The sequence below is a fragment of the Mobula hypostoma genome, chromosome 4 (assembly GCF_963921235.1).
Source record: "Mobula hypostoma chromosome 4, sMobHyp1.1, whole genome shotgun sequence".
NCBI lineage: Eukaryota > Metazoa > Chordata > Chondrichthyes > Myliobatiformes > Myliobatidae > Mobula > Mobula hypostoma.
The window spans coordinates 12,095,491-12,110,302 of NC_086100.1; the positions used below are offsets into that span (position 1 = coordinate 12,095,491).

Here is a 14,812-nt window from a genome sequence, read left to right on the forward strand (position 1 = left end):
AATTGGTTTATTGATCATTACAGAATGTCTCTCTGGTGTTTTCCTCTCCCTCCACTCTCTCTTCCCCTTTTCCCAACCATGATACCGCTCTCCCTGTCCCTTTCTCACTCTCAGTCCTCAAAAGAGACCCATATCAGAATCAGATTTATCATTACTCATACGTCATGAAATTTGTTTTTTTTTGCAGCAACAATACAGTGCAATATATATAATTTCAACAGTACTCTAGTATATAGTATTGAAACGTGCCTAAGACTTTTGCACAGTACTGTATGTGGTGAAATTTGTTGTTTTGTAGCAGCATTTCAGTGCAATACTTTATTGTAGGTTACAATAAGAAATATAACAATAATAAAGAAAACATGCTAAAGAGGAATAGTGCTTTAGAGTTTATGGGTTTATAGACTGTTCAGAAATCTGATCATGGAGGGGAAGAAGCTGCTCCTCTCATTCCCAATCTCCTGCCTTCTCCCCAGATCACTTCATACCCTGACCTATCAAGCATCTACCAGCTGCTGCCTTAAATACACATAACTTGACCTCCATCGTTGCCTGTAGCAAAGAATTCCACAGATTCTCCACTCTCCGGCTAAAGAAATTCCTCCTTATCTCTGTTCTAAAAAGATGCCTCTCTATTCTCTTTCAAAATTTTTATTAATATTATAAATTGCATGAATACAAATACAAAATTCATAAGGATACAAGTAATACAAATTACATTACATTTAAACCACAGTAATATGATCACAGAATCCCATATGCCAAATCAATCATGTAGAAAAAAAAGATTGAATTATGAAATGAAATAAAATAAAATAATTATATTTTATTTAGAAAAATCTACCCCCACTACCAAAATGAGCTGGTTGGTGAAAAAAAGAGAAGAAAAAAATACCTTACCGTATAATATTATAATAATAATGATTCAGATCCATACTTTAATAACAGTTCAAGGATTATGAAAATAACTCAGAAATGGTCCCCATAACATTAGAAAATCATGTTTAGAATCAGAAATCGAACAACGAATCTTCTCTAGATCAAGGCACAACATAACATCAGATAGCCATTGAACATGAGTGGGCTGGGCGGCCTCCTTCCACTTGAGCAGGATCGCCCCCCGGCCATAAGAGAAATAAAGACCAATACCCGCAAATTAGATGGCTTCAGTTTTATAGCACTATCCTCAACAATACCAAACATGGCAGTCAAGGGATTGGGCTTAAAAATAACATTGAAAAGTACAGAAAAAGTTTGAAGTACATCTTTCCAAAATGTTTCAAGGCGTGGACATGTCCAAAACATATGAATTAGTGTGGCCACTCCATTAGTACATCTATCACAGTAAGAGGAAATATCTGCGTAGAAACGAGAGAGCTTGTCTTTAGACATATGAACTCTATGTACCACTTTGAATTGTAATAAAGAATGACGAGCACATAATGATGAAAAATTAATTAATTTTAAAATAATCTTCCAGCTCTCTTCAGATATGAAAATCTGTAAATCCTTTTCCCAGTCTCCTTTAATTGTATCTGAAGAGGCCTTTTTCAGTCCCAAAATCAGACCGTAAATGTAAGATATTGAACTGCTTTCAAAGTGTTTCAGATTAAAAATTGTATCTATTACATTCTTATCTGGCCTTGTAGGAAATATATGTAACTGAGATCTTAAAAAATCTCCAATCTGTAAGTATTGAAAAAAGTGGATATTGGAAAGGTTAAATTTTGTTGAAAGTTGCACAAAAGAAGAGAGATTCCCTCCATAAAGCAAATCCTGAAATCATTTAATACCCAATCTATCCCATTCTTTAAAAGATAAGTCAATTATACATGGTTTTAAAAAACCAATTAGATAATAATGGGACCTGAGAGGGAGAATTGCAATAAACCACAATGTTTTCTAAACTGTAACCAAATCCTCTCTATTCTAATCTGAGGCTATGTCCTTTGGTCTGAGAATCTGCCATCAGAGGAAACATCTTCTCCACGTCCAGTCTATCAAGGCCTTTAACCATTCAATAGGTTTCAATGAGGTCACTTTTCTGAATTCCTACGAATACAGGTCCAGAACCAACAAATGTTCTTCATATGCATTCAATCCTGGAATCATTTTTGTGAACCTCCTTTGAACCCTCTCCAGTTTCAGCACATCCTTTCTAAGATAAGCGGCCCAAAACTGCTCACAATATTCCAGCTGAGGCCTCACCAGTGCTTTATAAAGACTCAACATTACATCCTTGATTTTATATTCTAGTCCTCTTGAAAGCAATGCTAACATTGCATTTGCCTTCCTCACCAAATAAAGATTAGCTTTATTTGTCACATGTATATAAAAACACACAGTGCAAAGCATCGTTTTCCATATAACCATATAACAATTACAGCATGGAAACAGGCCAACTCGGCCCTTCTAGTCCATGCCGGACTCTTACTCTCACCTAGTCCCACCGAACTGCACTCACCCCATAACCCTCCATTCCTTTCCTGTCTATATAGTTGTCCAATTTAACTTTAGACGACAACATCGAACCTGCCTCAACCACTTCTGCTGGAAGCCCATTCCACACAGCTATCACTCTCTGAGTAAAGAAGTTCCTCCTCATGTTACCCCTAAACTTTTGCCCTTTAACTCTCAACTCATGTCCTCTTGTTTGAATCTCCCCCACTCTCAATGGAAAAAGCCTATCCACATCAACTCTATCTATCTCCCTCATAATTTTAAATACCTCTATCAAGCCCCCTCTCAACCTTCTACATTCCAAAGAATAAAGATCCAACTTGTTCAACCTTTCTCTGTAACATAGGTAATGAGACCCAGGTAACATTCTAGTAAACCTTCTCTGTACTCTCTCTATCTTGCTGACATCTTTCCTATTATTCGGTGACCAAAACTATACACAATACTCCAAATTTGGCCTCACCAATGCATTGTACAATTTCAACATTACATCCCAACTCCTATACTCAATGCTCTGATTTATAAAGGCCAGCATACCAAAAGCTTTCTTCACCACCCTGTTCACATGAGATTCCACCTTCAGAGAACTACGCACCATTATTCCTAGATCCCTCTGTTCTACTGCATTCTTCAATGCCCTACCATTTTCCATGTACGTTCTATTTTGATTAGTCCTACCAAAATGTAACACCTCACATTTATCAGCATTAAACTCTATCTGCCATCTTTCAGCCCACTCTTCTAACTGGCCTAAATCTCTCTACAAGCTTTGAAAACCTACTTCATTATCCACAACTCCACCTATCTTAGTATCATCTGCATACTTACTCATCCAATTTACCACCCTATCATCCAGATCATTAATGTATATGACAAATAATATTGGACCCAGTACAGATCCCTGAGGCACACTACTAGTCACCGACCTCCAATCTGACAAACAGTGATCCACCACTACTCTCTGGCGTCTCCCATCCAGCCACTGCTGAATCCATTTTACTACTTCCATATTAATGCCTAACGATTGAACCTTCCTAACCAACCTTCCATGTGGGACCTTGTCAAAGGCCTTACTGAAGTCCATATAGACAACATCCACCGCTTTACCCTCATCAACTTTCCTAGTAACCGCTCCAAAAAATTCAATAAGATTTGTCAAACATGACCTTCCACACACAAATCCATGTTGACTGTTCCTAATCAGACCCTGTCTATCCAGATAATTGGTATATACCATCCCTAAGAATACTTTCCATCAATTTACCCACCACTGACGTCAAACTCACAGGCTGATAATTGCTAGGTTTACTCTTAGAACCCTTTTTAAACAATGGAACCACATGAGCAATACACCAATCCTCCGGCACCATCCTTGTTTCTAATGACATTTGAAATATTTCTGTCAGAGCCCCTGCTATCTCTGCACTAACTTCCCTCAAGGTCCTAGGGAATATCCTGTCAGGACCCAGAGACTTATCCACTTTTTTATTCCTTAAAAGCTCCAGTACTTCCTCTTTTTTAATCATCATAGTTTCCATAACTTCCCTACCTGCTTCTCTTATCTTACCCAATTCAATATCCTTCTCCTTAGTGAATACCGAAGAAAAAAAATTGTTCAGAATCTCCCCCATTTCTTTTGGCTCCACACATAGCTGTCCGCTCTGATTCTCTAAGGGACCAATTTTATCCCTCACTATCCTTTCGCTAGTAATATAATGGCAGAAACCCTTGGGATTTATTTTCACCTTACTTGCCAAAGCAACCTCATGTCTTCTTTTAGCTTTTCTAATTTCTTTCTTAGGATTTCTTTTACATTCTTTATATTCCTCAAGCACCTCATATTCTCCATGCTGCCTATATTTATTGTAGGTATCTCTCTTTTTCTGAACCAAGTTTCCAATATCCCATGGCTCTCTCAAACTTTTAACCTTTCCTTTCATCCTAACGGGAACATAAAGATTCTGTACTCTCAAAATTTCACCTTTAAATGACCTCCATTTCTCTATTACATTCTTCCCATAAAACAAATTGTCCCAATCCACTCCTTCTAAATCCTTTCGCATCTCCTCAAAGTTAGCCTTTCTCCATTCAAAAATCTCAACCCTGGGTTCAGACCTATCTTTCTCCATAATTATTTTGAAACTAATAACATTGTGATCATTGGACCCGAAGTGGTCCCCAGCACAAACCTCCGTTACTTGACCTATCTCATTCCCTAACAGGAGATCCAACACTGCCCCTTCTCTAGTGGGCACCTCTATGTATTGCTGCAAAAAACTATCCTGCACACATTTTACAAACTCCAAACCACCCAGCCCTTTTACAGTATGGGCTTCCCAGTCTACGTATGGAAAATTAAAATCTCCCACAATCACAACCTTGTGCTTACTAAAAATATCTGATATCTCCTTACAAATTTGCTTCTTACAAATTTCGTGAATGACCAACACAGTCCGAATATGTTCTGGCAAGTACAAGTGTTGCCATGTTTCACGCGCCAATATAGCATGGTCACAGGATTCAGGGAACCAAATTCAGGATTAAATAAGTCTGGAGTTAAAAATACTGATGTCAAGAATTGATCCTTTTAAGGCTGATCAAAACCTCCATCCAATAAACCACCACGACTACTCTATCATTTCTTATCAGAGTCACCTGTGCCTAATGTCACTTAATAGACATACAATCATTCTATGTATGTAAACTATCTTGTGTATTAATACTAAATTTGTTTTTCAATTATTGTGTTCCTTATCTTATTGTGTTTTTTTGTGCTGCCCTGTATCCGGAGTGACAATTATTTCACTTTCCTTGTGTACTTGTGTACAGGAAATGACATTAAACAATCTTGAACCTTGAATCTTGAAAGTAAATAAAAAGTCATTTGGTGGACTCAGTTTCAAGGACTCTGCTAGGACTCTATGTTGTCAGTATAATGTATTTATTTATTGTTTTGCTTTTGCACAGTTGGTCACCTTTTGCATATTAGTTGATTGTCTGTCTTTGTTTGTGTGTAACTTTTCATTGACACTACACTATTTCTTTGTACTACTGTGAATACCTGCAAGAAAATGAATCTCAGGGTAGTATATTGTAATATATATGAATGTACTTTGATAGTAATTTATTTTGAGCTTTAATGTTAAGACTAGAGTGCTGAGTTAAAGGGAGAGGTTAGCCAGGCTTGGTCTTAATTCTTTGGAATGCGGCAGAATGAGGGGTGGGGAGGGTGTAACCCTTAAAAAAGTGAATAAAGTTATGAGAGACCTCGATAAAATGGAAAGGAACAGTGATTTCCTCATTGTAGGGTAGTCCAAAGCTAGCGGGCACAGATTTAGAGAAGAAGCTATAAAAGCGACTTGAAGGACAACTTTTCCCATGCAGAGTGCGGCGAGTTTTTTTTAATGAGTTGCTAGAGAGTGTGGTTGACACAGGTATAATACTAAGTTAAGAAGCACTTGGAGAGGTACATGGAAGGCCAGGAATGGGAGAGATATGGGCTGAACACAGGAAATTGGGACTACCTGGGTGGACAGATGGCCAGCATGGACTGGTTGGGCTCTAGGGCCTGTATCCATGCTGTCTCTGTATCGAGGTCTCTGTATCGAGTCCCAAGGGAAAGTGAACCTCTGCCCTTACCCAGTCTGCTCTAAAGTGCTGACTCCAAGTAAACCTCTGAAATGGCCCAGTAATTTAGAGGGCCATCGGTGATGGTCAGCCAGTGTGAGAATTACCTGTGATGATCACATCCACGAACAAATCAACACTGACTGATACAGCATCTCTTGTAAAATCTGAGGAGACATTTACAACATTATATTCAAGTTGCTTCCATAACAAAAGAGCTGCCCCCTACCTCGTAGGCTTGCCTGATGCCTCCATTATCCGCAATGTTCTCTCCCAAGGTGTTTATACCACTGAGCTGTAATTGGATAAGAAAAGTAAATAAATTAGATGGTGGAATCTGAGGATTATTCAACCTCTGTGCAGTCATTATGACCATTTTCTCATGATGTGAATTTGCGTCTCACAAGAAGGAAGAAGCTCTGATTGTGGATGAGAAGGAAGTGCGACAAATTTGGAACCAGAGAGTGTGTAGCCTTTATTTGCAGGAGAAACTAGAGTTTGAACAGCCACAACTGTGTTCCTCATCACACAGAATCATAGAGGTGTAGGGTACCGAAACAGGCTCACAGTCCAGCTCCTCCATGCCAGCCAAGAAGCCAATCTAAGCAGGGCCCATTTGGTCAACACTCTCTAAACGAGGGGGGGCCCAAGCTTCCCGATATCATTGTCCCCTGCCATTGACAGAGGGGTCCATGGACCTCAGGTTGGGAAACCCTGCTCTAAATGTTTCCCATCCATATACCTGTTGAAATGCTTCTTAAATGTTGTTATTGTGCCTGCCTCAACTACTTCCTCAGGCAACTTGTTCCATACACCAACCACCCTCTCCTGTGGTACTAGTGTTCAACCCTACCCCTAATGTATGGCCACTGCGTCTCAGGCAGGAGTGGGTGCAATGCGTATTCATCAGAGATAGACCAGGGTACACAGGGACCTAGGTGTGCATTTGTATAGCCTAAACTCACCTTCAGTGAAAAGGTAGGGATGGCTTTACTTACTTAAAACATAAGACAATAAGACAATAAGATATAAGAGCAGAGTTAGGCCATTTAGCCCATTGCGTCCACTCTGCTAATCAACCGTGGCTGATTTATTATCCCTCTCAACTCTATTATCCTGGTTTCTCCCTGTAACCTTTGACACTCTTATTAATCAAGAACCTATCAACAGCCACTTTAAATATACCCAATGACTTGGCCTCCACAGCCGTCTGTGGCAACAAATTCCACAGATTCACCACTCTCTGGCTAAAGAAATTCTTCCTTATCTCTACTCTAAAAGGATATCCTTCTATACCAAGGCTGTGCCCTGTGGTCTTATACTCACCCTTTATTCTCTCCACATCCATTCTATCTAGGCCTTTCAATATCCAATAGGCTTCAAGTAGACTCCCCACTTCATTCTTTTCATCTGCAGTGAATACAGGCCCGGAGCCATCAAATGTTCTTCATGCCTTTTAATTCCTGGGATCACTCTTGTGAACATATTCTGGACACTCTCCAATACCAGTGCATCCTTTCTAAGATAAGCACCCCAAAACTGCTCACAATACTCCAAAGGCAGTCTAACCAATGCTTTATAAAGCCTTAAGGCGAATTGGATAAGGTAGTAAATTTTTCCACCAGTGAGGGGAATCTGGAGAGCAGAATCTTTGAATAAGAGCCAGGACTCTTCAGTAACATTGTTAAGGAGCACACATCAACAGAAGAGAGTGAAAATCTGGAACATGTTCCCTCAAAAACGACCCAGACTTGGCTGTGGGTGTGGAGTGGGGAAGGGATGTCAGTGTCCTACAGTCAGAGAGCACTACAGCACCGAAATAGGTTCTCTGGCCATCTAGTCTGTGTCAAACACCTATGTTGTCTAGTCCATCAACCATAACCCTCCATACCCTTCCCATCCATGTACCAAACCAAATTTCTCTTAAGAGTTGCAATCAAACCTCTAACCAACACTTCTGCTGGCAGCTCATTGCACACTCCAGCCTCTGAGTGAAGACATTCCCCCTCAAATTCCCCTTAAGCATTTTACCTTTAAGCCTTTAATTCCTAATTGATGATCTCCAGTTCTTAATGAAAAAAAGCCCACTTGTCTTTACCCTATGTATATCCCTCATCATTTTGTATACCTCATTCAAATCTCCCCTCATTCTCTTATGCACTCGGGAATAAAGTCTTAACCGATTCAATCCATCCCGGTAACTTAAGTCCTCAAGTCCTACCAACATCATTATTAATTTTCTCTGCACTCTTATTGATGGAATCAATAATATTCTTATTGATTCTATCAATAATCTTATTGTTACCTTTCCTGTAGGTATGCGGCCACAACAATACTCTAAATTTGGCCTCAACAGCATAATATCCCAACTCCTGTCATCAATACTCTGATTTATGAAGGACAATGTGCCAAAATCTCTCTTTACAGCCCTATCTAGCTGTGATGCCACTTTCAAGGAATTATAGATCTTTATCCCTCTAATCTACCACACTCCTCAGTGCCCTACCACTCACTATGTATGTTCTACCCTGATTATTCATGAAAGGGGGCAGGTGAGGTTTGGGCCTGACGTCCCACTCATCCAGGGAAAGTGAACGCGCAATACATCGCCTCTCCTTTCCCGGTGTAGTGATCGCCGCGTGGTCACTGTCCGGTCTGCTAGGCAGGAGGCCACTACAAGTGGCCTCTCCTACATTACTGCGTTCACAGCAACACCTTCTCGTCGGTGCCCCCTGTTTCCCCCGAGCTTGCTACGTCATGGTGACCGAGTGTCCGGCGGTGTAACTGGATGGGTAGTCTGGCCATTGGTTGGCAGCCAGCCTAAAAGAGGGACAACTCTGAATCCAAACCTGGGTAGGTGGGGCTCATTAGCCTTGCCAGGCCATCCAACTCGGAGGAGGACACTCCAACGTAAATCCTATGACTTGAGGACCTCGCTTTCACCGTTCCAGCTTGCTAGGCTATGGCAGACGAACCCCGGGTGTACAGGTGGGGCCAGTACCGCGCACACTGCACTCCACCTAAAATACCATTGCGTAGGCCGAAGGACATGCCCACATCTACGATGCAGCCGCTGTGGCCGGACTTGCCTGTCCCATATAGGCCTCGTCAGCCACCAGCAAGCCTGCAGAAGATGTGGGCAGCCCCCCACCTAAATCTTCGTTTGCGAAGCCAAGCCATGATGATGATTTATGAAGAGAACTATCTTCAACTTTCCATAGCTTGTTTGAGTCAATTGTTAAATCTTTACTGATTAACCTCAAGTTACCTGACACAGCCAAGGAATGCTCGTTTCCTTTAACAGCTGTGTGATTAATGAGCAAATAACACTTCAACCACGAAGCCCAAGAAAATAATTCCAAAAGTGGAGGAGTCTAGGACCAGGGGGCACAGCTTCAGGATACAAGGATAAGAAGGAATCTGAAAATCTCTGTGGGTCTGCTGGGGAAGTCAAAGCCCGGTGACTGCATGACTGAGTCAGTGTCTGCTGGAGGCTGGAAGCCTGCGCTGGGGCCAAAGGACTGTGTATGTGCATGGGTGGGAGGCAGGAATGGGACTTGCTTTTTCTGCTGTTGGTTTGTTGGTGGTCGTGTTCTCTGCTGTATTGCCAAGCGTTGTGGGCATGCTGTGTTGATGTAGTGACACATGCAGGCTGCCTCCAGTACCCTCTAAAGTGTGTTGATTGTTAAAGCAAACAATGCACTTCACTGTATGGTATGATGTACATGTGACAAATAGATTTGAATCTTGAATCTTGAAAGTTTTTCATTCTCAGAGTGATGTGGGCACTGAAAAATTAGATAAATTCAAAGTTATGATGGTCAGATTTCCAGACTACAGGAGAATTAAAAATTGAGTGTATAAAATCACGAGGGACAGAGATGGGTGAATGCACACAATATGTTCCCCCCCCCCACAGGTAAAGGGAATCATAAATTAGAGCACATAGGTTAAAGGTGAAAGGGGAGAGATCTCAATGGGATGTGAAGGGCAAATTCTTCACACTGAGATTGGTGTGTATACAAGACCATGAGACCATAGCAGAACCGGACCATTTGGAACATTGAGTCTGATCTGCAATTTCATCAAAGCTGATCCAATTCCCTCTCAGCCTCTATCTCCTGCCTTCTCCCCATATCCCTTCATGCCCTGACTTATCAAGAATCTATCAACCTCTGCATTGAATATACCCAATGACATGCCTGCAGCAATGAATTCCACCAATTCACCATGCTCTGGCTAAATAGATACCTCCTCATCTCCGTTCTAAATGCACATCCCTCTATTTTGAAACTTGCCCTTTGGCCCTGGACTCCCCATGAGAGGAAACATCTAATATCTCTGCTGTAATACCATGGACTGTTAACTTTAACAGCTCATGTGTGGCACCCCAGCAAAGGCCTTCTGAAAATACAAACGGACAACATCCATTGATCCTCCTTTGTCTATCCCGCTTGTTATTTCTTCAAGGAATTCCAACAGATTTGTCAGACAAGATTTTATCTGAAGGAAACCATGCTGATTCTAGCCTATTTTATCAGGTGCCTCTAGATACTCAAAAAACCACATCCTTAACAACTAACTACAAATCTTCCCAACCACTGAGATCAGACTAACTGGCTGTAATTTCCTTTCTTCTGTCTTGAAGAATGAAGTGACATTTGCAATATTCCAGTCCTCCAAAACAATGCCAGAAACCATTGATTCTTGAGGGATCATTACCAATACCTCCACAATCTCTTCAGCCGCCTCTTTCAGAACGCTGGGATGTAGACCATTTAGTGTGGGTGATTTATCTAGCTTCAAACCTTTCAGTTTCCCAATCACCACTTCACTCACTTCTGCCCCCTGACATTCTCAAACTTCTGGCATACTGCTAGTGTCTTCCACAGTGAAGACTAATGCAAAATACTTATTTCGTTCATCTGCCATTTTTGTCCCCCATTGCTACCTCTCCAGCATCAATCTCAAGCAGTCTAATATTTACTTTTGCCTCTATTTTACAATTTATATGTATACCCTGTATCTGAAGAAACTTTGGCTATACTTTTTAATATAATTGTCTAGCCTATCTCCGTATTCCATCTTTTCCTTCTTTATGAATTTTTGGTTGACTTATGCTGGTTTTTAAATGCTTTCCCATCCTCAAACTTCCCACTAATTTTTGCTCTATTATATACCCTCTCTTTGGATTTTGTGTTGGCTTTGACTTGTCTTGTCAGCCACAGTTGTATCATCTGCCTTTAGAATACTTCTTCCTTTTTGAGATGTATATATCCTGTGCCTTCCACATTGCTCCCAGAAGTTCCATGCATTGCTGCTCTGCCATCATCCCTGCTAGTGTCCTCTTCCAATCAATTTTGGCCAACTCCTCTCTCATGCCTCTCTAGTACTGATACAACACATACAAAATGCTGGAGGAACTCTGCAGGCCAGGCAGCATCAATGGAAAAAGTACAGTTGATGTTTCAAGCCGAAACCCTTCAGCAGGACTGGAGAAAAAAAAGCTGAGGAGTAGATTCAAAAGTTGGGGGATGGGGGAGAAGAGAGAACCGCCAGGTGATAGGTGAAGCCTGGCAGGAGAGGGATGAAGTAAAGTTACTGTCTCTATCTCAGGATAGAGCTTATCCACCGATGTCTGTTACAAACCCATGGACTCTCACAGCTACCTAGACTACACCTCGTCCCACATTACTACTTGTCTCAATTCCTCTGTCTCCACCGCATCTGCTCTCAGGATGAGTCTTTTCATTCTAGAAGAAAGGAGATGTCCTCCTTTTTCAAAGAAAGGGGCTTCCTTCCTTCACCATTAACGCGCCCTCAACTACATCTCTTCCATTTCATGCACATCTGCTCTTACCCCCATCCTATCAAGGACACGGTTCCTCTTGTCCTTGCCTACCACTCCACCAGCCTCCCCGTCCAGCATATAATTCTCCGAAACTTTCGCCACCTCCAAGGCAATCCCACCACCAAGCACATCTTTTCCTTCCCCACACGTTCTGCTTTCCACAGGAATCACCCCCTACGTGACTCCCTTGTCCATTCATCCCTCCCCACTGATCTCCCTCCTGGCACTTATGTTTACAAGCGGAACAAGTGCTAAACCTGCCCCTACACCTCCTCCTTCACTACCATCCAGGGTCCTAAACAGTCCTTCTAAGTAAGTTAACACTTCACTTGTGAGCCTGTTGGGGTCATCTACTGTGTTTGGTGCTCCCAATGTGGCCTCTTGTACATCGGTGAGACTCAATGTAGACTGGGAAACCGCTTCGCCGAGCATCTATGCTACGTCCACCAGAACGAGCAGGAGCTCCTAGAGGCCACCCATTTTAATTCCACTTCCCATTTCCATTCCGATATGTCCATCTAAGGCCTCCTTCACTGCTGTGATGAGGCCACACTTAGGTTGGAGGAAAAACACCTTATATTCTTTTTGGGTAACCTCCAACCTGATGGCATGAACATTGATTTCACAAACTTCTGGACTTCTGGTAATGGCCCTCAACACCTCCCACCCCTTCTCCATTTCCCATCCCCTTTTCCCTCTTTCACCTCATCTTACCAAGCGACTTCCCAGCTCTTTACTTCATTCCTCCCCCTCCAGGTTTCACCTGGCACCTGGCGGTTCTCTCCCCTCCCCCCACCTTTTAAATCTACTCCTTGGCTTTTTTTTCTCCATTTCTACCGAAGGGTTTCGGCCTGAAATGTTGACTGTACCTTTTTTTTCCAAATGCTGCCTAGTCTGCTTAGTTCCTTCAGCATTTTGCCTACATTGCTCGGATTTCCAGTATCTGCAGATTTTCTCTTGTTTGTAATACTGAAACATCTGACTTTAGCTTCTCCCTCTCAAATTTCAGAGTGAATTCAATCATATTATGATCATTTTCCTCTAATGGTTCCTTTGCCTTAAGCTCTCCAATCAAATCCAGTTCATTGCACCACACCCAATCCAGAGTAGCTGATCCCCTAGTGGGCTGAATCACAAGCTGCTCTAAAAATCCACCATGTTTCCCCTCATGGGATCCAGCGCCAACCTGATTTTCCCATTCTACCTGCATATTGAAATTCCTCATGCATATTGTAACCTTTTGGCATGCATTTTCTATCTCCCGTTGTAACTTGTGGACCATACCTTTGCTACTGTTTGGAGGTCTGTATATAAGTTCCATGAGGGTCTATTTATCCGTGCAGTTTCTTAGCTCTACCCACAACAATTTTACACCTTCCGATCCTGTCACCTCTTTCTAATGATTTGATTTCAATTTTTTTACGAATAGAGCTGCCCCACCCATTCTGCCTAACTGCATATCCTTTCAATACAATGTGTATCCTTGGACGTTAAGCTCTCAGCTATAATCTTCTTTCAGCCATGATTCAGTAAATGCCCAAAACATCATACATGCCAATCTGTAACTGTGCTACAAGTTCATTTTCCCTTTTATTTATACTACATGCATTCAAATATAACACCATCAGTCTCTTATTGGAGTTATATTCGAGCAGAATTGCTGATGATGCAGACATTGTTGATGGAATCTCAGATGGAGATGGGGGGCATATAGGAGTGAAATATAGCAACTAGTGGAGTGCTGTCTCAGCAACAACCTTTGCTCTCAATGTCAGTAAGACAAAAGAGCTGATTGTGGACTTCAGGAAGGGTAAGACGAGGGAACACAAACCAATCCTCATGGAGGGATCAGAAATGGAGAGAGTGAGCAATTTCTAGCTCCTGGGTGTCAAGATCTCTGAGGATCTAACCTGGTCCCAATATATCAATGCAGCTATAAAGAAGGCAAGACAGCAGCTATATTCCATTAGGAACTTGAGGAGATTTAGTTTGTCACCTAAAACACACAAAAACCTCTATAGATGTACCATGGAGAGCATTCTGAAAGGATGCATCACTGTCTGGTATGGGGAGACTACTGCACAGGATTGAAAGAAGTTATAGAAAGTTGGAAGTTGTGTGCTGGGGCAGCAGGCTGAGGGTAGCAGACACCAACAGAATCAACAAACTCATTAGTAAGGCCAGTGATGTTGTGGGGATGGAACTGGACTCTCTGACGGTGGTGTCTGAAAAGAAGATGCTGTCCAAGTTGCATGCCATCTTGGTCAATGTCTCCCATCCACTACATAATGTACTGGTTGGACACAGGAGTACATTCAGCCAGAGACTCATTCCTCCAAGATGCAACACAGAGCGTCATAGGAAGTCATTCCTGCCTGTGGCCATCAAACTTTACAACTCCTCCCTTGGAGGGTCAGACACCCTGAGCCAATAGGCTGGTCCTGGACTTATTTCTTGGCATAATTTACATATTACTATTTAATTATTTATGGTTTTTTACTAATTAATTATTTATGGTGCAACTGTAACGAAAACCAATTTCCCTCGGGATCAATAAAGTATGACTATGACTAAATTTAGTCAGCTCCATCTTGGGTTTTACATGGACTAGTGATCTAAGTTGTCCTATTCCAACATGCCTAGTCTGTGACAAGCAACTTACAAATACAGCAATGAAAAGACTAGAGCCAATTTGAAAAGACACTTAACTACAAATCACAGCCATATGACACATAAAAGTGCTGATTATTTTAAACGGCTATTGGAATCTCAAAACAAACATAGTCAAGCTTTTGTTAATAAAGTCACAGTTAGTGAAAAAAAGTTCAGGAAGCAAGTTATTTAGTAGCAGAACTTATTACCCGTAAAAGGAAA

General features: G+C 41.6%; 1 protein-coding gene across 2 annotated transcripts in view; it reads right to left on the bottom strand.

The window, feature by feature from the left end:
* LOC134345127 (neprilysin-like) overlaps positions 1-14,812 on the bottom strand; it is a 310,672-nt gene that overhangs the window by 17,962 nt on the left and 277,898 nt on the right. For both annotated transcript variants that reach the window (XM_063045312.1, XM_063045311.1), the window contains exon 20: positions 6,317-6,382. In XM_063045312.1, coding sequence (XP_062901382.1) covers positions 6,317-6,382 — 66 coding nt within the window. The remainder of the gene's footprint in view (positions 1-6,316; positions 6,383-14,812) is intronic.